The sequence below is a fragment of the Nyctereutes procyonoides genome, unplaced genomic scaffold (genome assembly GCF_905146905.1).
Source record: "Nyctereutes procyonoides isolate TBG_1078 unplaced genomic scaffold, NYPRO_anot_genome, whole genome shotgun sequence".
Lineage (NCBI taxonomy): Eukaryota > Metazoa > Chordata > Mammalia > Carnivora > Canidae > Nyctereutes > Nyctereutes procyonoides.
The window spans coordinates 55507309-55534009 of NW_026575052.1; the positions used below are offsets into that span (position 1 = coordinate 55507309).

Below are 26701 nucleotides of genomic sequence, written 5' to 3' on the forward strand. Positions count from 1 at the left end.
TTCAGCTCAGGGTGTGATCCCAGTCTGGGGATTGAGTCCTACATTGGGCTCCCTGTGAAGAGCCTGCATCTCCCTCTGTCTGTGTCTCTGTGCCTCTCTCTCTGTCTCTCATGAATAAATAAATAAAATCTTTTTTAAAAAAACACAACAAAGCCAACATTATACTTAATGGCCAAAAACTGAATGCTTTTCCTCTAAGATCAGTGACATATAAAGATGTTTGTTCTCACTTCTTCTATTCATCATTGCATTAGAGGCCTTAATAAGGAAAATACATATTGGAAACAAAGAACAGTATTTTTATTTGCAGTCAGTATGTTGGTCCTAGAAAATCTTAAAGAATATACATACACACACTAAGAACTATCAGATCTAATAAGTGAGTTCAGCAAGTTTTAGGTAAAAATGTGAATATGGAAAAATAAATTGTATTTCTATGTACCAGCAACAAGCCATTGTAAATTGAATTCTTAAATACCATCAAAACCATTAAGAGATAAACATAACAATGTGCATAATACCTGTACACTTACAGGTTTAAATATTGCCCAGGGAGATTTTAAAATACTTAAGTAGAAATATCATGTTCATGAATTTGAAGATGGGAGTATTCATCCCAAATTGGTCCATGTATTCAACATAAGCCTAAGGCCAAACAAAATCCTAGCAGTTTTTTTTAGATAGAACATAAGTTAATTCTAAAATTTATGTGAAAATTCAAAAGATTTAGACTATCCAAAACGTATATGAAAAAGAACAAAGTTGGAGGTCATGCAAATTTAAACCATAACACACCCTCCAGAATAACTCAAAAAGTGTTGCCAAAAATGGAAGGCAACTAGAATTCTCATGTTGCTTGTGGAAATGTAACTTGGTAAAACTGATTTGCCAAAAATTTGACAATATCTATTGAAGTTGAACTTACGTTTGTTTCTTTATTGTCACAATAATGCATAATAAAGCACCTCAAATTCAATGGCTTAGGCTAATAGCATTCATTCTCATGCTCATCAATCTTCAGAAAGTCTCACATTCTGCAAATGTAAGGTGGGTTTATGCCACAGGTTGGATTCACATCTGCTCCATATGTTTGTTCTGAAGGCCCGGGTTGAAGAGGCATAGCTATCTGAGACATGGTCTCCTTGTGTGCATCATCTGAGCTCAAGGCACAAATGAACTGCATATGGATAGTTAAGATTCCTGCCCCTATCATGTCTGCTAATATTCTATAAACCAAAAATATTCGCATGACCAATGGCAATATCAATGGAGAAGTAAATTTGCCAAAAGCAGAAGAGGGAGAGAATAAATACTTGCTGAAACAATTCCAAATTGTCATGTCCAGTATGGTACACACCCAACAGAAGTGATGCACATGTGCACCAAGAGACATGTATAAGAATGTTCAAGCAGAATTATTCATAACAGCCCAGAACTGGCAACAATCCAAATGTCTATCAACAGTACAACTGTGAGGTGCCTGGTTGGCTGAATTGGTAGAGCATGCAACTCCTTTTTTCCTTAAGATTTTATTCATTTATTTGAGCAGGGGAGGGGCAGAATGAAACAGAAGCATAAGCGGACTATTCGTGGAGCAGAGAGCCCAACACAGGGCTTGATCTCAGGACCCTGGGATTATGACTTGAGCCCAAGGCAGATGCTTAACTGACTGAGTCACGCAGATGTCTAGGACATGCAACTCTTAATCTCAGAGTGGTGAGTTCAAGGCCCACATTGGCTATGGCACTTACATAAAAACAAAACAAAACAAAACAAAAAACAAAACCAACCCCACAGTAGAATAGATACAGAAAATTTGAATAGCCACATCTACATATATAGCGATGAAAACGAAAGAATAAGTACCTATGAAAACATGGTTTGCTGACACTGTTACTCCAAAGAAACTAGACACAAAATTATTCATTTTATATAAAGTTCAAACTACAAGCAAAATTAAATGGTGAAGTTTAGGGATGTATGTTTAGGCAGTAAACCTAAAAAGAAATATCCTATCTCTCAACCGGGGTGGCCGTTTTGTGAGCATTTGCTTTGTGACAAATCGAGGAGGTGTACATTTTGGTTTTGTGTACTTTAAACATAAAGTTGTATTTTGTTGTTTTCTACAGCCAACCCTCTTCAGTTTCCGAACACACTTAGTTTCACTTCTGGGGACTTTGCACTTGCTTTGCCTTCTGCTTGGAAAGCTCTTCCTCCACATCTTCCAAGGACTGGTTTGGTCTGTTTTAACTACTGAGGTCTGACCCCAAAGGTCCCTTCTTCAGTGAGATCCGGCAGCCCGGTCTCTTCCGCCCCTGGCCTCCAGCCTCTGCAGCTTGCGCCCACAGCTGTGTTACATGAAATTCTATTTTTGTTGCGGTGGTGGGCTACTTGGTAACGTCTGTTACCCCCTTCTAGAGTAAGTTCCACTAGGTACCGGTTGCTTGTTCACAACCGTGATGCTTGTGGTGACCTTAGTAGCTGGCCAGGGGAGTCAGCAAAAGCTGCTACCGAACGGACACATCCTCTATCCCCAGCATGTGGTACTCTGCCCGGCTCACGGCTAGCGCCTGCGGTTCTTAATCTCTCTCATCTGTAGAGTTAATGCCACGTGTGGTCGCCTAGCTCTGTCTGCATAGATCATAAACCTCCAGAGGTGTTTCCCTAGGGAGTGAGCTCTTTAATAGTCCATGTGCAAAAATGAAAAACCTAATTCAACCTGGAGTCAAGAAGCAGTGCAGGGTCCTCAGTAAGCACCACTCCTGGAGAGGGACCCCACGTGCCCCAGGGGGAAGATTTCTCCCGCCCTAGCTACAAGCCAGCCAATGAGAAGGTGCCACAAGCCAGCCAATGAAAAGGTGCCACAAGCCAGCCAATGAAAAGGTGCCACAACAAGCCAGCCAATAACTGCCATAAGCCGGCCAATGAGAAGGTGCTACAACAAGCCGGCCAATGAGAAGGTGCTGCAACAAGCCGGCCAATGAGAAGGTGCTACAACAAGCCAGCCAATGAGAAGGTGCTACAACAAGCCGGCCAATGAGAAGGTGCTACAACAAGCCGGCCAATGAGGAGGTGCCACAAGCCAGCCAATGAGAAGCCACCACAACCCTGAGGCTCTCCTCCAGTGAGTTGTCACAACCACCTTTCCCAACTTACTCCTTTGCTCTATAAAAAGAACCTTTCGCCCCTTTTTAAATTGGGGCTTGCCTGAGGTTCTGTTTAGCTTGCAGGTCTTGAACTACAGTCCCTCTTTATGATAAGTCTGGTAAAGCTACTGGCAGTTCTGTTAAGATTAACCCTCTGGTAAGGTTATTTTTAAGGATTTGACGTTTACTAGATTACAAGATTTCATGCATGTCACTTTGGGGCGAGACAAGCGTCAGCACCGCACCGTCAGGGGACAAACCACAGCCCGCTGTGAGCCGGCTGCGGGAACCCACGCAGAACCATCATGGCGGCCGGACGTCTTCTCCTGCACGACTTCCGCATCCGGCCACGCACCAACCCTGGAGACACCAGGCTCCGCTTCGCCCCGCCCTCAGCTGCGCACGCAGAGTCCGTCCTCCAATCCCAGGGCGCGCTGTAGACTCGCGCCTGCGCATACGGGGGAGGCTAGCGCCGCGTGGACGCGGCCCACAGTCCGCGCGTGCGCATCGGCTCCTCCTCCGTGATTGGCTCCCGCCGTGCGCCACGGTTCAGTTTTCACTTTCTCTTTTTTTTTTCCTCCCCAGCCCCCCCCTTCCCTGAGACCGGGGTTTCACTTCCGGTTTCCAGTCGCCGTCGCTGAGCTAATCGACATGTCCGCTCCGGCCGCGGCGCGTCTGGGGAAGCCTTCCTTCCTATGAGCCTGAGGAGAAAGCACGACGCGTGGCTGACGAGTGCGGCGGAGCCTGCGGCCTGGGAGCCCGGGCGCCCCTCGGGCGGCGCTGCCGGCGCTGCGGGCTCCGGGGCCGACAGGGTCCGGAGCGCGCCGGGCGTGCCCGCGGCGGCCCCGGGGGCAGGGGTCGTGAGGGCGCCCGGAGGGCTCCCGTCGTGGGGTCCTGCCGGGCGGCGGCGGGCGACCGAGGCGGAGACCGGCCGCGGTAGAGGAGGAGGCGCCCTGTGCCGAAGCCCACACCCACCGGCATGGAGAAGAAGCTGAGGGCGAGCCTCAGAGCCTCGGGGGCGGCGGCCGCACGCGACACCGGTAAGCGCGGGGGGGGGTTGGGGGGGGTGTGCGCGTGTGTGCGCGTGTGTGCGCGTGTGCTGGACCCGGGGAGGGGTAAGGAGGAGCCCCCGCCTCTGAGACTGCGGCGCGGCGCGGCCGGGCTGTGGTGCGTGCGGGCTGGGGGCTCCCTCCGGGGTTCGCGTGCCGGGGGGGCGGGGCTTGCCTGCCGGGGGGGGGGCTTTGTGCTGGGGGCGGGGCTTGCCGTCCGGGGGGCGGGGCTCCCTGCCGGGGGCTTGTCTGCTGGGAAGGGCCTTGCTGACCCGGGGGGCTCCGAGCCGGGGGCTTTGTGCTGGGGGCGGGGCTCCCTGCCGGGGGCTTGTGTGCTGGGGGCTTTGCTTGCTGGGGAGTTAGTTCCCTGCTGGCGCTTCCTTGCCGGGGGGACCTCCCTACCGGGGGCTGGTCTGCCGGGAGCCTGCCCTCTGGGGTTCTCTGCCTGGGGGCCGCCTGCCGGGGGGGCCCTCCCTACCCGAGGCTTGTCTGCTGGGGGGGCCCTTGCCTGCCGGGGGGGCCCTTGCCTGCCGGGGCGCCCTGCGGGGGGCTCCCTGCGGGGGGCTCCCTGCCGGAGGGCCGCGCGTTGCTTCGGTTCCCGGGGATGCTGTGGGCGCCTCTAGGATGATGCGTGTGGCTCCCGCTCGGCCCCGGGGCTGCGGGGCGGGGGTTCTGACTCGCCTTCGCCGGCGCCATCCTGCTGCTGACCTGGGTCGGCCGTTCGCAGAGTCGCTGACGCTCGGACCCCGACTTGATTGTGCGAGTCCGTGTGTGACTCGCTGGGGCCGAGCTGCGGAGTCGGGAGGGCGGCCTCCTCCCCGCGCACGCCGCGGTGGCTCCTCGGTTCGCGCTGCGCTCCTGTGCTTCGGGCGAGCTGTTGCGGCCCTTTCCCAGGCTTCTCTCTCTCTCGGGGGAAGGGGTCTGCCGCCAGGGAGGGTCGTGCACACGGGGTGTGGTGGTGACGTCGGCCCGGGCCGCCCCGAGCAGCAGGTGGGGGGGACGTGGCGGGTTAACCCCAGCGCTTGTGGAGGACACCTTGAAAATCCTCTAGTTTCGCTTGTCCGTTGGAAATCCCAAAACGTAATACACCTGTCTTACCCTCTGTTTCCCTTGTGAGGTGAGGTTAGAGTGGTGAGGCCATTGTCCGCTTAAGTGTGGGGCATGCACTGTGTTCCTGAAGAAGCAAAGAAGGGAGGAGGGGCGTGTCCTCGCGGGAATTCATAGGATCCGAGGTTGGTAGCAAGCCTGCCCGGGAGTTTTATAAGGAAGCAGGTATTCTTGGACGGTCTGTTGAAAGACGGCCTTCCAGAACTGGAGATGGCTTGGCCGCATGTTCACGCCAGTAGATAACTAACCCACGCTGAATAGAAGTGAAGAGTGACCGAGTGTGCATAATTAAGACAAAGGAGTGTTTGAAATTTTGGGTTTTCAGGACATTGGCCCAAATGCAACTGTTCTCTTTAAAAAGCCTCTCCTGTAACTCCATAGTTGCTTAAATGAACCCCCAGAGTGCCTAAAAGCTTGGCTGAGACAGTGTTTAATGAATGTAGTATGATACCTGCTTAGTATGATTAAGTAGGTATGGGGTCTTTATCAAATCAGTCTTTGCTTTTGCTGGATATTTATTTTCAGGTTTTCCCTTCAGTATTTCTGTAGAGTTGATTATGAGGATGCTGGGTAATAACGCTGTTAAATTGCCCTCCAATATCATACTCTTTTAATATCCACTCTGAGAAAGCAAGCTTTATCTCCCTGCTAGCCAGCACTGGATGGTGACAGTATTTCCCTAACATCTTACCAATTTTCTAATAATTGAAAATAGCTTCTCATTTTAATTTTTATCTTCCTTGGGTGATAAAAAAGTAAAACATTTTGGCTGGGTCATATCTCCCCCCCCCCTTTTTTTAATTGGGTTCTGAATTTTCACCCATTTGTCTATTACCACACCGTTTTAATTATTGTAGCTTTGTGATATATCCTGGTACTTTCTTTTGAAAAAAGCTTTGGGCATTTTTTGCATTTTTCTTCCAGATGTTTAGAACTATCTTTCCAAGTTCTTACAGAAAATCATGTTGGGATATTGTTTGTGATTGCATTGAATTTATAGATTAATTTGAGAAGAGACATTCTTTTGAGTTTTTCCTTGTAGGAGAGTAGGTATGTTTTCTTTGTTTCTTATATTAAATTTTTTTTGTGAAGTATACCACTTATATGTATTGTGGTGTTGTTGTTTTTAAAGTATATCTGGGTACCTGGTTTAAAAGTACATTTAAGTGCCTTAGAAGCTTTAGTGTGTACCTCTCCCCAGAAGCAATGTATTGCCACCTCCATCACCATTGTCATCCTGAATTTTCTGTTAATTATTCCCTTGCCTTTCTCTGGAGTTGTATCACTTACATATATATTTTTTTAATTGACCTCTTTACTTTTTTAGTTACTTAAACATTATGTTTTTGAGATTCATTATTGTCGAAGCATGTGCCTTTAGTTCAGCAGTTCAGAAACTTTTTGGTCTCAGGATTCCCTTTGTGACTTAAAAAAAAATTTTTTTCCCCTTTGTGATTTTAAAAACTAGTGGGACCCTAAAGATTTTTTGTTTATGTGGATTGTATCATTAGGTATTACTACTAATTGGTCTTAAATGTAGTAGATATGGCATCTCTTGGTACCTCTAAAAAATAATAATAAACTTGTCACATCCTAATATAAATAACATTTTCTTGAAAAACTATTTTCCAAAAAAATTAATGACTAGTGGCATTACATTTTCTCAAATACCTTTAACAACTTAGTTTCATGGCTGCTTCTGCATTCGGTCTGTTGCAATATATTGTTATGGTTGAAAGTATATAAAGAAAATCCAGACTCCACTGTGTGTTTAGAAAAGGGAGGAATGTTTTAATAACCTTTTAAGATAGAATTTGATGGACATCAAAGACAAACATAATTAATTTCTTTAAAGGTTAGCTGCAGTGTAAAACTTGAAGCTATGTCAGTGAACTTCTCAAACTCTGTGACATGAAAACACATTGGTCTGTCTTGCATTTTGAAGGGATCTTTCATCCACACATTGGTCATGCGGTAGACACTAGTGCTCTGAGTTCTGTAGATCTCCCACATGATGACACATTTCAGTATAGGATAGAAAAACCCACCCAAGCACCATCACCACTTTGGGAATCACTGCTCTAAGTCCTTTGTTTTCATGGAAGTATAATGGTCTACTATAAGAATATGTTATAAATGGGTTATATTCTTATCCGTTTTATTTTTTATCAACATACTGGTTATTTCCAACTTGGGGCTATTATAATTAGTGCTGCCATAAATGTTCTTGTTCATCCTCAAGTGCATATATACAATATTTTGCTTGTGCATACTAGTAATGGAATTACTGGATCCATTAGGATTTCATTAGATAATGGCCAGCTCTTCCCAAATGGTAGTTCTGATTTATACTCCACTAATTTTGAATGAAACCTCCTGTTGCATCCCATTCTTTCCATGTATGGCATTGTCCAGCTTTTTAATTTTTGCTGGTCTGGTGGAAATGAAATGTTACTGTGGCTCTAAACTCCATTTCTGCAATTACATAAAAGAAGGTAAACATTTTCTTCTGTGTAGTGTTTAGTCATGTTTTTGCCACTTTTTCTATTGGGTGCTTGTTTTATTAATATGTATGAATTTTTAAAAATGTGTTATACATGCAAGTTGATGAACTCTGTTGCCTAAAAAAGTTACTAGAATAATTTAAACAATTAAAAAAAACGTAAAGACCATATGAAGAAAAATAATTCTTTCCTATTCCTATCCCCAGTGTTTGTTTTTATAATCTGATTTGTTCTATGCTATATTTTTTTCTCTATTTATCAGTATATCCTGGAAATCTTCACAAATCAGTTTATAGGTAGCATGCTCATTCTACAGCATGGGAAAACAATTTCCCATTGTGTGGCTGTACCAGTTTATTTAACTAGTCTGTAGTAGATAGCTTCTGGTCTTTTGCTGTTGAAAACAGCACCAATTACTCTATGCACCATAGAGTAATTTTGTAGAATTGTCCGTGTGAACAGGTATTTCTGTACTAGTAATTTCCAGAGCTGTGATTACTGGTTTAAATTTAAGTGCCTGGGGATCCCTGGGTGGCGCAGCGGTTTAGCGCCTGCCTTTGGCCCAGGGCGCCATCCTGGAGACCCGGGATCGAATCCCACGTCGGGCTCCCGGTGCATGGAGCCTGCTTCTCCCTCTGCCTGTGTCTCTGCCTCTCTCTCTCTCTCTCTCTCTCTCTCTCTCTGTGACTATCATAAATAAATAAAAATTTAAAAAATCTAAATTTAAGTGACTTTGATACTTTGAGAAATATTGCCAAACTCCTTTTCCTTGGGATTTTGCAGGCTCACCTGCAGTGACTTTTCCTGAAGTTCCCCTCTCCCCCAACAGGATGCATTGCTAAACTTGTGTGTTTTGGTAGTTTGATAAATCAGTTTACAGATAATTATGACTGAGTTTGGGCATCTTTTCATATATTTCGAGGCCTTTTTTTTTTTTTCTTTGTACTGTTCATATTCCTTGTCCATTGCTGTTTTTTCTTGGATTGTTGAACTCTAGGAGTTTTTTTTACACACTCTGAGTACTAATCTTTTGGTAGTTAAATGGGTTACAAATACCTTTTCTCTCTCTCCGTGATTTTTCTGATGAATAGAAGTTGTTAATTTTAAAGATTTTCATTTCATGTCTGTATATTTGGAATTGTTAATTGTGGATAGTTTGAAATATAGATATAACTTAACTTTATTCTCATGTAGTAACAAGTTGTGGTAGAATTTACCATTCAGTCTGAAGTTTTGTTGGTGGCAAATTTTTGACCAGTGATTTAAATTTTTTTTTTTTTTTTTTAGTGGTTACACAATTTACTTAAAATTTGAAAAAAAAATTGTCCCTATTGCTTAGATTTTTCTAGGTCTCTTTTGTCTGAATTTTTTAATATTTATAGTTAACAGTGCCCTCTTGCTATCTTTAGTGTGTGAAGCATGAGTAAATATGTCTCCTTTTTTCAGTTTTGATATTGAATATTTCTCCCTTCTCTCTGTAATGTTAATTCATCTTGCTTCTAGCTTGTCAGCTATGCTTTGTGATTTTCTCTTTAATACATTTTTTGTGGGTTTTTTTGTTCATTTGTTAAACTGTTTTGAAATAGCTGTAGACTCAAGCACTTGTATGTTTTAGATGTCTCTTTTAAAGAGCATCTGTTGGCATTTTTTAATGCAGTTTTAAAGCTTTCAGCTGGGATATATAGCCTATTTATACTCACTATAATTACTCTTATTTTGTGCTTTCTGATTGTCCTGGATGTTCTGTATTTCTTTTCTCTCCTTTCTGTAATTTTTTAAATACCAATTTAATATCTTTATCATTCTGTCTTAGATGGTGCAAGAACCTTAGTTTAACTTCAGTCCTTTCATGACTTACATGTTATCATATGTTTTAATTTTTTTTTAATTTTTATTTCTTTATGATAGTCACAGAGAGAGAGAGAGAGAGAGAGAGAGAGAGAGGCAGAGAGAGGCAGAGACACAGGCAGAGGGAGAAGCAGGCTCCATGCACCGGGAGCCTGACGTGGGATTCGATCCCGGGTCTCCAGGATGGCGCCCTGGGCCAAAGGCAGGCGCCAAACCGCTGCGACACCCAGGGATCCCCTGTTTTAATTTTTTAAATAATATCCTTACTGGACCGAAGGGGGTCTGTTTAGAATTATTGTTGTGTTTTACAGTCAGTGCTTATTTACATTTCCCACAATTTTTACTACTTTTCTCTATTGCTTCTTTTATCTTGTTGAATGTCAATCTAGGGCCATTTTCCTTCAGCTCAAAGCATGTCCTTTGGGATGGTTTTTTTGTTGTTGTTGTTGAAAGATTGATTGTTAATGAACTCTTTTCACTTTTGTTTACCTGAAAATATCTTTTTTTTTTTTTTTTTTTAAGATTTATCTATTTATTCATGAGAGACCCACAGAGAGGCAGGGACAGAGGCAGAGGCAGAGGGAGAAGCAGGCTCCCTTTGGAGACCCCAATGCAGGACTCAAGAGAATTGGAGAATTAAATCCCTTGCTTATATTCTTTGTAAAGACTCACTGCCTTCCTTCACATGGTGAAATAGACTGCTTAGAACCTTTCAGTACACCTGCTCCCTCCGTGGTTAGAGTATTTAAGACTCCCAGCTTCTGAGATTCAGTTTGACCAGTTGAAGTACCTGCTTTCCCCTGCGATTTTCCTCTACTTCTCTGTGAGCCACTGTTAGTGAACAGGCCTGTTCTGTGCCCTGGACTTTCAGGATAGGATATTTCTAGGGGTGTGAGCAATAAAGAAAAAAAAAAACAAAACACCTTTGTTTTGGCATGGATTAGATCACTTTCTCTTTCATCATACGTAATCAAAAGAATCCAAAGCAGTTTTAAAAATATGATTGTTCCTGAGAAAAATTTATTCTTAGGATTTTCTTCTAAGAAGTAGTTGGATTATGAGGATGCTAAAACAATCTTCAAAAATCGAATACTAAATCCAAAAGTCAGTATGCCACAATTAAATGAAAGAGTCATAGTACATGGGTATATCTCATTTTACAAAATGGATATAATCCTCCAAAAAATCTTTTTTAAAAAAGCAGTTTTTCCCCTGTCAGATATGCTAAATACCCAAAGTGAGTTTGCTGTTTTAAATAGTATAAAATCAACCTACATGACGACTCTTTATGAATTTAAGTGAATTTTGTGAGTTCAGATTTTCCTGTATGTTTTATATATGTACAAAACAACGGTGGTAATGATTCTCTAGGATCTCTTGATTAGATTTTCCTCTAGCAAATGCAGATGTGTTCAGGAAATGCAGTTGGATGTCTTCAGTAACTTTATTAAAGCAGGAGTCAAAAGTAAAGATATCCCTAAGTCAGGCCAAATACTTCATGCCCCCTCCCTCAGTTTTCTTTTTGGCAGGTTTGGTTAGGGCTGCTTGGTTTAGTGGACAAGCACCCCCATCCTGACCACAACTGCTGATATCAGCATCTCCTGGGGATATATGGAGAATTCAAAATGGTATTCAGTAGACCTTGTTTTGTAAATTATGCAACAAAGGCCCATGAAACTGTAGCTGGTGAATTTATATCGACAGTTATGGAAAAGCTTTATAGGGGCACTGTAAAGAATAATTGGGGATCACTGTAGCGAAAAGATGTGGATTTCAGATAAGCTCTGGGATTTGGCATCCATCATCAATACAGCATCCCGTGGGCAAGATCCTTGAAATTGAAGCTTGGAGGGCTCACTGTAAAATAACAGATATTCTAGAAAGAGGAAGACCAAGGGCAGTCTGGCTGTTCCACCTGCGTTTGAACCAGATTGCAGCTCCCGCGACCCCCTCCCTACCCGGCTTTGTGGTGGGGGTGTGGGGTCTGCACCCGCCGTGCGTGCGCGGCTCGAGGGCTGCCTTCCTCGTTGACTTTTGAAAGGTGCCGCCCCGCGCTGCCCGCGGCCACAGCACTGGCGTTGGCGGGCGGGAGGGGGCCCGACGGGCCGGCTGGGCAGGGGTGAAGCCCCCTCCCCCACGCACCATGAGGTGAGGAGGAGGAGGGGCTGGCCACCACCGGAGCTTCGCTCCCCGAGGCCGTCAGGTGCCCCACCTGGCCAGCGAGCTGCCTGCCTTAGCGCCGGTGCAGGGTGCAGAGGAGACCGGGAGAAGGGTCAGGCTAGTGCTAACCTTCGGGGGACTTGAGAGAGTGGAGCTTCGGTGGGGCCTCGAGACGGTTGGAGGGTACTTACAGGTTTACCGAGCTCCTTTGCTCCTAACTCCTCACCGGATCCTGTAAGTATGGTAGTGAGGAAACGCTCGCCGAACTGCTGCAGATACAGCATCACTTCCTAGAACTCTCCTGTGTGTGTAGATTTACAGTATTTTAGGTCAGCTTTTGAAATATAGAACAGTGATTACACATGTTTTGCCCTTAGAGCAAAGGCCCTTTGATTTTTATTCCTCCTGTGTATGATTATCTGGGCATTAAACTTCTGTACATGGCAAACCTTTTCATATTTTTAAAAAAATTCATAAAAATCCTGCCTTTCTTTTTCTATAGTATTTTCTTTTAACAGAGGTGCTTTGTTTCATGGATCTCCATTGTTTTTGCCTTATGGGAAATGTTATTTCTATTTGTCTTCTCTGCCTTGTCTTTATACTTAAACCTAGCTTTCTGCTACTTAGGACTATGGGAGACCCCCCCCCCCCAAAAAAGAACGTTGCTTTTCTTTCTCCCAGATGTTATTTATGCTTATGTAAAATTTTAAATAATATAAAAAGTTAGAAAAGATAATAACAAGAATTGCCTATACTTGACCCACCTAAAGATAACTTCGTATTGAATATTTCCTGTGGCACTAGGAGCTCTGCTGGACAGTGAGGGACTTCGGTGCACAAGAGTATGTGCCTCTATGGCTCTGACATTTAGATGGGAAAGATGCACCCCTAAAAAAGTAAATTGGTAAATAATTGCATGTCATCATAAGGAATGCTCTAAAGAGAGCATACCTACACTTTATGTGGGGTGATTGGAGGCCTATTTGGGGGAATAATGTCTAGATTTTACTGAAGGAAGAGCGAGAGCTAAGTCATGGACGGAATAGGAGAAAACATTCCAGTCAGAAATAACAGCATGTGCAGAGGTCTGAAAAAGGGAAAGAGCCTGAATCAGAAAGACTTAGAGGTAAGTCAGGGGAAGGTGGATCAAGGTGAGTAGAGAAATGATCTGGAAAACAAAGTGATTTATTCATTACATACATGTTTACTGAAACCTTAATGTGTACTACGCACTGTTCTAGGCATTGGGGATACAGCATGGATAAGGACAAATTCCCTGTATTCTTGAAGCTAATAAACTGGTTAGTGGGGGATAACCAAATAAGAAAGATAGTGATATGGGTGTTAGGCAAAAGAAGACCATTGTTTAAACTGTGGTGTGTGTTCTTAATGACTTTTTTGTTCTTAATGACTTTATATAGATACATAGATTTCTCTTTTTATAATCTGCATTTCTTTCCCCTAAACAATTTATATTAAGACATTTTTCTTTTTTTATCTTTTTTATGTTTCTCCATATACCATATATTATAAATTTGTTATATTTTTGTATAATAATTTTAACTCAGTCTTTATCAAGAGTTAAATGAATCATTTGAATTGTGTCTTGAGTTGGAGGCTCAACTCACATAAAAAGGTTATTGCAAGTTACTTTTTAAAAATGTTATTATAGAAATCTTTTTTCTTTCTTTCCAAATTTGTATTTAAATTCTATTTCACATATAGTATAATAGTAGTCTCAGGAGTAGAAATTTAATGATTCATCACTTACATATAACACCTGGTGCTCTTCATAACAAGTGTCGTCCTTAATAACCATCACCCAACTTCAACCCACCTCCCTCCATCAACTCTCTGTTCTTTATCCTTAGAGCCTCTTATGGTTTGCTTCTCTCTCTCCCCCCCCCGTCTCCCTCTTCCTATATGTTCATCTGTTTTATTTCCTAAATTCCATGTATGAGTGAAATCATGTGGTATTTCTTTCTCTGACTTATTTTGCTTAGCGTAGTACAAACTAGCTTCATCCACATCATTGCAAATGGCAAGATTTCATTCTTTTTGATGGCTGAGTAAAAATCCGTTTTATACATATACCACAACTTCTTTATCTGTTTATTAGTCTATGGACACTTGGGCTCTTTCCATTATTTGGCTATTGTTAATAATGCTGCTATAAACATTGGGGGTCCAGGTGCCCCCTTTGAACCTGTATTTTTATATCCTTTGGGTAAATACCTAGTAGTGCAGTTGATGGATTATAGGGGAGTTCTATTTTTAACTTTTTGAGGAATCTTCATACTGTTTTCCAGAGTGGCTGCACCAGTTTGCATTCCCACCAACAATGTAAGAAGGTTCCCCTTTCTCCACATTCTCACCAACACTTGTTGATTCCTGTGTTGTTAACTTCAGCCGTTCTGACAGGTGTGAGGTCATATCTCATCATGATTTTGATTTGCATTTCCCTGATAATGAGTAATATTGAGCATCTTTTCATGTCTGTTAGTGGCCATTTGGATGGCATCTTTCAAAAAGTGTTTTTTATCATATCTTCTGCCTATTTCTTAACTGGATTATTTGGTTTCTGGGCATTGAGTTTGATAAGTTCTTTAGAGATTTTGGATACTAACCCTTTATCAAATAATCATTTGCAGATATCTTCTCCCATTCCATAGGCCACCTTTTAGTTTTGATGACTGTTTCCTTCCCTGTGGAGAAGTTTTTTATCTTGATGAAGTCCCAGTACATTTTTGCTTTTGTTTCTATTGCCTCCAGGGATGTGTCTAGTAAGAAGTTCCTCAGCTGAAATCAAAGAGATTGCTGTCTGTGTTCTCCTCTAGGATTTTGATGATTTCCTGTCTCATATTTAGGCCTTTAATCATTTTGAATTTATTTTTGTATGGTGTAAGAAAGTGTTCCAGTTTCATTCTTCTGCATGTGGCTGTCCAGTTTTCCCAACACCAGTTGTTGAAGAGATGGTCTTATTTCCATAGGATATTCTTTCCTGCTTTGTCAAAGATTTGTTGACCATATAGTGTTGGGCCCATTTCTGTTCTGTCCCATTAATCTGTGTGTCTGTTTTTGTGCCAGTACTATATTGTCTTGCTGACTACAGCTTTGTAATATAGCTTGATGCCTGGAATTGTGATGCCTCTAACTTTGCTTTTCTTTTTCAGGATTACTTTAGCTATTCAGGCTTTGTGTTTCTATACAGATTTTAGGATTATTTGTTCTAGTTCTGAAAAACTGTTGGTATTTTGATGGGGATTGCATTAGATGTGTGGGTTGCTTTGGGTAGTATAGACATTTTAACAGTGTTTGTTTTTCCAATTCATGAGCATGGAATTTTTTCCCGTTTCTTTGTGTCTTCTTCAGTTTCTTTTGTAAGTGTTCTATAGTTTTCGGAGTATAAGTCTTTTACCTCTTTGGTTAGGTTTATACTTAGGACTTTTTTTGATACTATTGTAAATGGGATTGATTCCTTTATTTCTCTTTATGCTGCTTCGTTATTTGTATATAGAAATGCAACAGATTTATGTACATTGATTTTATATCCTGCGACTTTGCTGAATTCATGTATTAGTTCTAACAATTTTTTGATGGAGTCTTTCAGTTTTTCTACAGTGTATCATGTTGTCTGCAAATAGTGAAAGTTTGACTTCTTCCTTGGCGATTTAGAAGCCTTGTATTCCTTTTTGTTGTCTGATTGCTAAGCCTAAGATTTCCAGTGTTGTGTTAAATAGTAAAGGTGAATGTGGACATCCCTGTCTTGTTTCTGACTGTGGAAGAAAATTCATCAGTTTATTCCTACTGAGAGTAATATTAGCTGTGGATCTTTCTTATATGGCTTTTATGTGGTTGAGGTATATTCCATCTATACCTACTTTGTTGAGGGTTTTTATCAAGAATGGATGCTATATTTTTGTCATGCTTTTTCTGCATCTTTTCCGAGAATCATAAGGTTCTTGTTCTCTCTTTTATGATTTGCAAATAATGAACCACTCCTGCAGCCCAGGAATAAATCTTACTTGATTGTGGTGAATAATTTGTTAAATGTACTGTTAGGTTTGATTTTTCTAGTATCTTGAGAATCCATGTTCATGAGGGATATTAACCTGTAATTTTCCTTTTTAGTGGGGTCTTTGGTTTTGGACTCAAGGTAATGCTGGCTTTGTAGAATGAGTTTAGAAGTTTTCCTTCTATTTCTATTTTTTGGAACAGTTTGAGAAGAAAGGTATTAAATTGTCTTTAAATGTCTGGTAGAGGGCCGCCTGTGTGGCTCAGCGGTTGAGCATCTGCCTTCAGCTCAGGGTGTGTCATGGTCCGGGAGTACCGGGATCGAGTCCCACAACGGGCTCCACTTGAGGAGCCTGCTTCTCCCTCTGCCTGTGTCTCTGCCTCTTTCTCTGTGTCTCTCATGAACAAATAAATAAAATCTTTAAAAAAAAATAATGTGAAATTCCCTGGGGAAGCCACCCTGGGACTTTTGTTTGTTGGGAAATTTTTTATTATTGATTCAATTTCTTTGCTGGCTATGGGTTTGTTCAAATTTTCTGTTTTTTTCTGTATTAGTTTTTATGTTTCAGGGAATTTGTCCATTTCTTCCAGATTGCCCAGTATGTTGGCATATAATCTTTCATAATATTTTCTTAAAATTGTATTTCTATGGTGTTGGTTGAGCTCTCTCCTTTCATTCATGATTTTATTTGGGTCCTTTCTCTTCTCTTTTTGATAAGCCTGGCTAGGGGGTTATCAATTTATTAATTCTCTCAAAGAACCAGTTCTTAAGTTTTGTTGATCTGTTCTACTATTTTTATTGTTGTTTCTATATCATTTATTTCTGCTCAGATCTTTATCATTTCCCTTTGCCTACCAACTTTAAGCTTTATTTGCTGTTCCTTTTCTAGCTTCACAAGGTGTAACGTTAGGTTATGTATTTGAGACTTTCTTGGTTCTTGAGGTAGGCTTGTATTGCAATAGACTTCCCTCTTGGGGACTGCCTTTGCTGCATCCCAAAGGTTTGGACTGTCATATTTTCATCTTCTTTCATGTATTTTATTATTTTTCTTTAATTTGCTGGTTAATCCATTCATTCTTTATTAGGATGTTCTTTAATCTCCATGTATCTATGGTCTTGACCAAATTTTCTCGTGATTGACTTCCAAGTTTCATAGCATTGTGGTCTGAAAATATGAATGGTATGATCTCAGTTTTTTTGTGCTTGTTGAGGGCTGATTTATGACCCAGTATGTGGTCTGTTCTGGAGAATGTTCCCTGTGCACTCAAGAAGAATGTGTATTCTGTTGCTTTACCATGAAATGTTCTGAATGTATCTGTCCCAGTGTGTTTCAAAGCCTTTGTTTCCTTTTCAATTTTCAACTTAGGTGATCTGTCCATTACTGTAAGTGGGGTGTTAAAATCCCTACTATTACTGTATTATTATCAGTGAATTTCCTTATATTTGTTAATGATATATTGATACATTTGGGTGCTCCCAAGTTGGGGGCATAAATATTTATAATAGTTAAATCTTCTTGATGGATAGACTCCTTAATTATTATGATATTCTTTTTCATCTCTTGTTATAGTCTTATGTTTGTAATCTAGTTTGTCTGATATAAGTATGGCTACTCTCCTTTCTTTTGATGTGGTAGGATATTTTTCTATGTTTTTAAATGAACAGTTTTTATTTGGGAGCATCTTTGTATTTTACATTAAGTATGGCAAAAGTTATGCATAAATTTTAAAAAATACTCAGCAGCAACAAATATTTACACACTATAAGGCTTCATAATATAGACAGGTATATAGTAATCTTATTTTGACAGTCTGACATTTGGCTCTCCTACCTCATCCCACTCTCCAGCAGCCCCTCTGTGACTGTTTTACTTTCACCTGTTAATGTAGGTAGTTAAATTCATGGGTATCCTATTTATTGAACCAATTCTTAACAGTCCTATAATGAATCTGAATTGATCTGGTTTATTTGAATATCTTGAGAGATTCTCTTTGCCAGTGGATATATTTTAGGATTTTAGTATCAATATTCATATGAGAGATAAGCCTTTAATTTCCTTTCTTATGTTTTCTTTGTCAGATTTTATATTGCATTTGGCTGCCCTCATAGGGCTTGGTTTGTTAGGGAATTAAAATTAATGGAGTAATTATAAATACATAGTTATGAATCATGACAAGTACTGTAAAAGAAAGGAACAGTGCTTTGAGAGAAATATCATTGAAGATCTTGAGATTATACTTTTTAGGTGTTTGAGGACATGCCTATTGAGTATATATGCACTAAAAGATAATTCTTTTTAAATGAAATACTTACTGAAGATTTAATATGTACTTAGGTCTGTGATAAATAAGTAAAATGAAGTCTTCATAATTATAAAGGTTGAAAAATACTGGTAATAGTAGCTACCAAAGTTAGAGGCTATATTCCACATTTTTTAAATGAAGAAATTAAGACTTAGGTTTATAGATAGACACTTCTAGTTTAGTATCCAATTGTACACACTCTCTGGAAATCCCACTGAAGTTGTAGTAAAAGAATAAAGATCTAAATCAACAAAAGGAGAATGGGAAAGTTAGTTGCCAGGTGAAGTCACCTTTGAGGAAACTAGAAAGAAGATGGTTCAGTGATAAGTGACTATAGATTAGAGGACGCTAAAGGCTGAAGAGCGGTAAGCCGACAAGAAGTAAGCTGCTTCCACCAGGCAGTCTGGCAGCAGCTGGGGATTTGGAAGTACAAAGTACTTCTCAAGGCAAGATTATAGGATGGAGTGGAAATGGAATGATTAAGTGATAATTTTTTGTAGTTTTGATGCTCCAAATTCCCTTCTCTACTGCTTGCATCCAGACAACTGCCTAACCGTCTTCTACCAGATGGAGGACTGAAAGTTTACCTGCAGGAGACGATTGTACTCAGGGGGCAAGCTGACTGCTGAGGTGTGGCAAAGCACCTAAACAAAAATGAGGATGAAGTCGAAGTCAACATACCGAACAGTGAAGCCAGAGCTGTCTTTCTATTAGCAATAATCGCGCCTTGGATAACCTCATTGGCTACGATACTGCCACTTTACAAAGCTCAGAGCTGGCTTTCTGTAGGACTCTCAGAACTCATAGTCAAGCTTATACTCCCCTAAACAAGATGTTAAAGGATTCTTTTCTGGGGACACATCAACCCATGGCAAAATATTCAACAGATACGGACTTCGGGAGTTTGCCTTGTCAAACCGCTGCATCGCCATCAGATCATGTGAGAGAGGGCTGCTGGTTGAGAGGCACCATTCATGCATCAGACTTTGCATTGGCTTTAAATGCCTCACATGTCAGCATAAATGGACAGCCAGGGATAACCAGTCATTTGGTAGAAGTCTCTAACATAAAAGAAACCAAATAGGGGTAAACAAGTATGAAATCAAAGAAGCTTGGTGTAAATAGATTTACTGCAGGTAATAGAAGAAACTTAAACCAAATAATACTATTGTACCTTTAGAAAGAAAAGAAATGTCCGTGAAAGAAGAGGTTCTGTTTTTTAAAAAAGAGAAATTATTCAGAAAATAGAAAAGATCTCTGGGAGAGCAGGAAAAAATACATAAGGATTGAATAATAAAGCTGAAGAACTCTCCCCTAAAATAAAATAGCCATGAGAATTAGAAAATAAGAGTAAATAAGAAAAGTAGAGGATCAATCAAAGAAGTCTTTTGTCTTATGCAGTGGGGGGAAACCATCATTTAAGTCCCAGAATTGGAAGAGGTGAGCTTCTGAGTTGAACAGGTCTTCTCTCTGGTGCCTTGAAGAAGAAAACACGCACTGTTGGTGAGAATGTAAAATGGTGCAGTCACTTTGGAAAACAGTCTGGCAGTTCTCCAAATGGTTAAACGTAGATTGACTATATCATCCAGCCATTCTTGTAGGAGTATATTCAGGAGAATTGAAAAAAATGTCCACACAAAAACTTATACGTGAACGTTTATAGCAGCATTATATACATAATAGCCAGTGAAAATAGCCCAAATGTTCATCAGTTGATGATTGGATAAAAGAAAATGTGATATATCTGTAAAATATCATTTGGCCCTAAATGAGCCAGTGAGACAAAATGTGAGCGAAGTACCTGCTACCATATGGATGAACCTTGAAAACATAATGCATGAAAGAAGCCAGACAGAAAAGGATGACTTATTGTTAGGATTCCATTTCTATAAGATGGCCCAGTATAGGCAAATCTGTAGAGATGGAAAGTAAATTAGTGGTTGTCTAGGCACGGGGATAGGGCATAGTGAAGGGTGAGGATGGTGGCTAAGGGATACAGGGTTTCTTTTTGGGGTGATGAAATGGTCTACAATTGATAATAGTGATGGTTGCACAGGCCTGAAGAAACTAAAGCCATTGATTGTACACTTTTAAATTGGTGAATTGTAGCTATGTAATGTAAACTATATTTCAATAAAGGATTCAACAGTAAAAATAAATGAAGCACAGAAGTTATGAAGACCACAAAGCAGAATTATAAGAATTTGAGGAAGAGATAACCAGACCACAGGACAATGTGAAATGGGCACCAGGAGAACAGAAAAGAAAAGGAAGAAAAAGATTAAACCATTCAGAAACAGTTAATTGGGCGTGTGGGACAGCAGGCGCCATGGCAAAAGATAAAAAGATAAGATGCGAAATGTTGTGATGTTTATTTTACTATGATTTTTATAGTGTAAAACAAAGCCAAACATGAGAAAAGTGAATAAAAGCAAGCATGGATATCTCTAAAAAGTAAATACGAAAACAGTAATATAGAAGACCATCAAGAGATCCAAAATACAAATGCAAACTTGGAGCCCTCAAAGAAGAAAATCAAAACCAGATATCTTAAGGTATAACTCAAGATGTTTCCTTTAAAAAAAACTTTCTTTTTAAGTCTATCTGTTGTAAAGATGCACCATGTTCCAAGGAAAACTGGCCCAGCACTGAGACATATTCAGTAAAAGAAATTGGGGACTGACAAAAGATCTTAAGGAAAAGAAAATCAGCTTGATGGCAGAACAGAAACAATGCGCCAGACAGTAGGCTCAGGGTTTGAACTCACAATCCTGAGATCAAGAAGAGCTGAGATCAGTAGTCGGACATTTAACCAGCTGAGCCACCCAGACACCCCGATTTTTTTTTCAGAGAAGTAATCTTGATTTTTCTTGCTCTGTATTCCTTTAGTATTCCTTCCTTATTTCCTTTGAATTTACAGTTTCTCTGTTTTCTAAATTCTCAATATGACGCTAATTTATGATTGATTTTCCAGTGTTTTTCTTTAATATTTACATTTGAATTTAATGGTTTTTGCTCTTCTTCAGCTCTGCCTATGAGTGGGCATCATGGCCACCACCCTCAGGCCTCTGGTGAAGCCCAAGATCATTAAAAAGAGGACCAAGAAGTTTATCTAGCACCAGTCAGGCCAATATGTCAAAATTAAGCACAACTGGTGGAAACCCAGAGGCATTGACAGTAGAGTGCACAGAAGATTCAGGGGCAGATCTTTTTTTTTTTTTTAATTATTTATTATTTATGATAGTCACACAGAGAGAAAGAGAGAGAGAGAGAGGCAGAGACATAGGCAGAGAGAGAAGCAGGCTCCATGCACCGGGAGCCCGACGTGGGATTCGATCTCGGGTCTCCAGGATCACGCCCTGGGCCAAAGGCAGGCGCTAAACCGCTGCGCCACCCAGGGATCCCCAGGGGCAGATGTTGATGCCCAACATTGGTTAGAGGAGCAACAAGAGAACAACACGTATTACCCAGTGGCTTCCGGAAGTTCCTAGTCCACAGCGTCAAGGAGCTTGAAGTGCTGCTGATGCGCAACAAATCTTATTCTGCAGAGATTGTTCATGGTGTCTACTCCAGGAACCACAAAGCCACTTTGGAAAGAGCAGCCCAGCTGGCCATCAGAGTCACCAATCCCAAAGCCGGGCTGTGCAGGGAAGAAAATGAAGAGACAGCTTATTTGCACATCATATTTGTATTAATAAAACCATAAAACTACCAAAAAATAAATTTAATGGTTTTCTTATAGGTATTTTTTTTCTTATAAACATTTTATATGTGTCTGTGTAGACGCATTCACTGTCATTCAGTTCAACCATTTTAAATTTCATTATAATTTAACTTTGAGTGATTTATAAGTAGGGGTTTGGATTTTTTTTTTTTTTTAACACAGGACTCTTGAGAGTACTTTTTTTATGATCACATTGTAATTTTACTAGATCTTGGTCAAACATTGTATTCTATACTCTATCAATATTTAGTGCCAAACACATTTTAAGTACATTTGGGTCAGTGAATTTAGGTAAATGTGTGCACCCTGTAATGAACACACCAATAAAAATAGAGGTTATGTCTGTCACCCCAGAAAGTTCCTTTGTACCTACCTCACTTGCAGGCAGTTTGCTTATTCCTACCCTGGCAACTGCTGGTAGGATTTTTATCAGTATAGATTGGTTTTGCCAATCCTAAAACTCTGTGTGTGTGTGTGTGTGTGTGTGTGTGTGTAATCTTACAGTGTGTACTTTTTATGTCTGATTTCTCTCCAGTTAATGTTTTGAGATGCATGCAAGCATCAGTAGTTTTTTTTTTATTGCTGAGTAGTAGTATATTGTATGAATAGATCATAGTTTATACATTCACCTATCATGAACACGTAGTTTCCAATTTTAGCTTACTGATAATAGTGCTGCCCTGAAGGTTCATAGTCACTTGAACTATAAAATAAGTGTATGTTTCACTTTAAAAGAAACTAACAAAACTATTTTCCCAGTTAGCTATATAGCTTTATATTCCTACCAGGAAGGTTTGAGAATTCCAGAGTTTTCTCATCCTTGCCAACACTTAATATTTTCTGTCTTTTTAATTTTAGCTGTTCTAGTAGGCAATTATTACCTCCCTGATAACTAATAACATTGACTATTTCACCATGTACTTACTTGCCATTAGTATGTCCTTTGTGTTATGTTTAAGGGTTCTTTGTATATTCTGGACACAAGTCCTTCATAGATATTTTTCTTAATGATGTCTTTTGAAGCTCAGAAGGTTTGAATTTTCATGAACTCTAGTATATCAGTTTTTATTTTGTGGTAACTGAGTTTTGTTCCATAAGAAATCTTTACCTGCCCCATGGTCAGGGTTTTTTTCCTGTGATCTTTTTCTAGAAACTATGGTTTGGCCTCTTAATGTTTGTGTCTGTAACTCATTTCTAGTTATGGTTTGAGGTAGGAGTTGAGGTTCATGATTTCTTTCTGTTTTGATTGTTATAGCACCATTTGTTGTAAAGCTGTTCTTTTCCTCTGAATTATATTGGCAGTGTTGCTGAAAATGAACTTTCATGCTCTTCCACTCATCTTTACATCAACACCACAGTCTCAACTACGATTGCTTTGTAGTAATTTTTTTTAAAGGTTTGATTGATTTATTCATGAGAGACAGAGAGAGGCAGAGACAGAAGCAGGCTCCCTGTGGGGAGCCTAATGCGGGACTCGATCCTAGGACCCTGGGATCACACACCCTGAGTCAAAGGCAGATGCTCAACTACTGAGCCACCCAGGTGCCCACCTTGTGGTAATTCTTGGGTGGTGAGTCCTTTAAGTTTGTTCTTTTCTTACAAACTGCTGTTCTCTATCTTTGGATGCAAGTTTTAGAGTCAGGTCATCAGCTTCTGCAAACTAGGAGTGTGGGGAACATTTATACATCAGTGTACTGTCCTATATCGTCATTTCCCAGCCATGTCATGAAGCTCTCTATAGTTATTGGAGAGCACAAGTCCAGACTGAAGCTGGATGGCATAGTGTTCGACAAAGGATGTTGCCAGAAACACTTGATGTCTCTGTTCAAAGGAGATTTTGAGTCTCTAGGATAATTTTAGCTTGAATAATGATTGGTAACTGAAAATTAGGCAGAGACAATTTGAAAATGAGTAAAATGAAACATCCTAGAAGAAATCTATCTATCTATCTATCTATCTATCTATCTATCTATATTTTTTTTTTGGAAGAAAGGATATTAACTACCCAGTGTGGTTAGTACATACAGTTTAGTGAAACATTGAATACTGCCAAAGCAATACTAGTGCTGTGAGTTGATATGGGTATTTTATTTAGAAACATGGAGTTATACCAGGAGATACACCTAAAGTTGATAGTGGTCGCCCAAGAGGAATGGAAATAGAGGCTCCCTGTGAGGGTGGGGACAGTGATTGATAGCCTAGTGGTATGTAGCTTTTTATTTAGTGTATGTGCTTTGTTGGAATTTATTTTTAAAAATAAGAGGAAGAAAGGTTAAGTGGCTTTCTCAAAGTCACAAAGCTAGAAAGACCTCCGTTCAAACTCCTGTCTTGCCAAGTTCTTCTAATGACCAAGTCTGTGCCCATAATCACTCGTTCTCCCTCCCTTGAGTCTGAAGAGGACCTTGTCCTGAACGAAACACAATCCTGAAATAATGACCTAAATGTCAAAGACTACTCTTTTCAGGTGGACACACACTTCTGGTTTTTTCCCTGTATTCCATAGCTCCAGCCCAAAACCATACATATCCCAGGACTACAGTAAATATCTGTGAGTCACTAGTGAAGAATGATTAATGCAGGGTGGAAAATCTTAAGTCATCAGAGAACTTAGATTTGGGGGGTGGCTTTAAACATGAGGACAACTTAGACGTGAAGGGGGAGGAGTGTGAATATCAGACTCTGGCACTAGTGAGGAGAATTACATCAAGAGTGCTCTACATCGGGCAATTTTCCTTTGTGTGTGGGAGAGAGATAGACTTAGCCAGTAGGTGGGAATCAAAGGCTTTAAATATCCTTATATTTTAGGTTTCGAGTTTTCACAGAAGTTATATTAGCTTTTGTGATTTCTTACTAATAAATACTTAGTAGGATAAATGTCTATGCATAGTAACAAATAAAGGAGAAATTCAATAAATTATCTAGCGCAGTACACAATATCTCATACACAACAGACCTTGAGGAAGGCAGTTTGCAAAGTCACAGTGTTAGAACTGAAAGGAGGAGGCACCTGGGTGGCTCACTTGGTTGAGCATCTGCCATTGGCTCAGGGTGTGATCCCAGGGTCCTGGTATTGAGTGCTTCTCCCTCTGCCTACCTCTTCTCTCTCTGTCTCTCATGAATAAATAAATAAAATCTTAAAAAAAAAATAACTGAAAGGAGCCTTAGATAATTCCAACTAAATGAGACCTTAGAAAGTTCATAGTGTTTTTTCAGTTGCCAACAAAAGTGGTTTAAATAATAAAGAACATTTATTATTTCACATCTCAAAAGACTCAGGCAGGGCAGCTCCAGGTGAATTTGTTGAATAGTTCAAGGACTTTCAGTGATGGAGATTCTGTATCTTTTGTTCTACCCCCCATGTTTTGGCTGATCAATCCCATCTTGGTTGTAAGGAATTCTGGGCAACAAACACATCTTAAGAGAAGGCCAGGGGCCCCTGGGTGGCTCAGTCAGTTAAGTGTCTGCCTTCAGCTCAGGTCATGATCCCAGGGTCCTGGGATAGAGCCCCAGGGCCCAGCTCCTTGCTCAGCAGGGAGACGGCTTCTCCCTCTCCTTCTGTCCCTCCCCTTGCTTAGGTGTACGTGCCCTCTCTTTCTCAAATAAAATCTTTAAATTAAAAAAAAAGACAAGGCCATAAGACGAGGAGATGGGGACAGGGAGAGTCATCTTTTCTTCTAGTACTTTTTGTAAGAAAGCTTTCCCAGAGTTCTCTCTGCTGATGACCATTTACATCACATTGGCCAGAGACCACAATGAGCTTAAATTCTCCGTCTCTCTCTGTCTCTCTGTCTCTCTCTGTCTCTCTCTCTCTCTCTCTCTCTCTCTCTCTCTCTCTCTCTCTCTCTCACACACACACACACACACACACACACACACACAGCATACCTCCCAAGCCTCTCCTGATGCATGGGATCACCCAGTACCTAAACAAAATTATGGTTTAGGGGGATAGAAAGAAAATGGAGCATGATTGCTGGGAAAGCAGTCAACAGTGTTCTCACACTAATGTCTCATAAGTTAGTGGTTGGCCTTTATGAGACTCCTGGTCTTCTGATTCCAATTTAATTTTTCCCTCTTGACATAAGTGACCTATTTGCTTAACAAATGAATATCATCAATATTGCTACTTTTTCTACAGAATCTTGAATATATCCACACCATTCTGCCTCAAATGCTTTTTGAAAAAAGGCTTACTATTCTAAAACTAGACACGCTAATTTTTTGTATTGGATTCTTCAAATAAACTACTGGTTCATTATATGTATAATGTTTCTACCTCTGCTCCTAATGTGCCTAGAAAACATACAGGCTAGCCCCCTTTTTTGGTTCCTTTATTTGAGTACCTACTGAGATTTCAAGTGTCCATGCCTCTGAAACTTCTTGACATTTCCTCGTCTTAATGAAATCCCTATTATGAATCCACTGCATGGTGTTCTAGATTCTACCACACATTATAGTACTGGTTTCTGTGTAGGTTTGTCTTCCTTTTCTACTCTAAGCTTTCATTGTAGCAATGGTTTCTCATTTGTCTTGATGAATCCAGGGTACAGCATGCTACTGTATGTGTAATAATTTTGTTTAAAGAATGGCTGGGTCGAGGGTGCCTCTGGCTCAGTCAGTTGAACCTCTCACTCTTGATTTCGGGGTTGTGGGATTGAGTCTCTAGTCGGGCTCTGTACTCGGTTGGTGGGGAGTCTCTGAGGATTCACTTCCTCTCCCTTTGCCCCTCCCCCTCATCTCTTTCTCTAAAATAAATAAATCTTAAAAAAAATGGATGGGTCATATACTAATTTGGAAGTGGGGAGGGATTTTGTGTTCTATTTGATTTTGTTATTTTCAACCAGT

The 26701-nt window shown here is 40.7% G+C and overlaps 1 protein-coding gene and 1 non-coding gene across 5 annotated transcripts in view; one reads left to right on the forward strand and one right to left on the reverse strand.

The window, feature by feature from the left end:
* The first annotated feature begins 3480 nt into the window (after positions 1-3480).
* TASOR2 (transcription activation suppressor family member 2) overlaps positions 3481-26701 on the forward strand; it is a 75541-nt gene continuing 52320 nt past the window's right edge. The window contains exon 1 of one of the 4 annotated variants that reach the window (XM_055331136.1): positions 3481-4186. In XM_055331136.1, the coding sequence (XP_055187111.1) occupies positions 4126-4186 (61 nt within the window). In that variant the 5' untranslated portion in view covers positions 3481-4125. Of the gene's footprint in view, positions 4187-5343; positions 5428-26701 lie in introns of those variants that run through there. The other 3 variants (XM_055331140.1, XM_055331139.1, XM_055331141.1) reach the window with 3 other exon arrangements.
* Positions 18762-18902, reverse strand: LOC129514343 (U4 spliceosomal RNA). Its single transcript, XR_008665407.1, has one exon. It is a non-coding gene; the product is annotated as a U4 spliceosomal RNA (small nuclear RNA).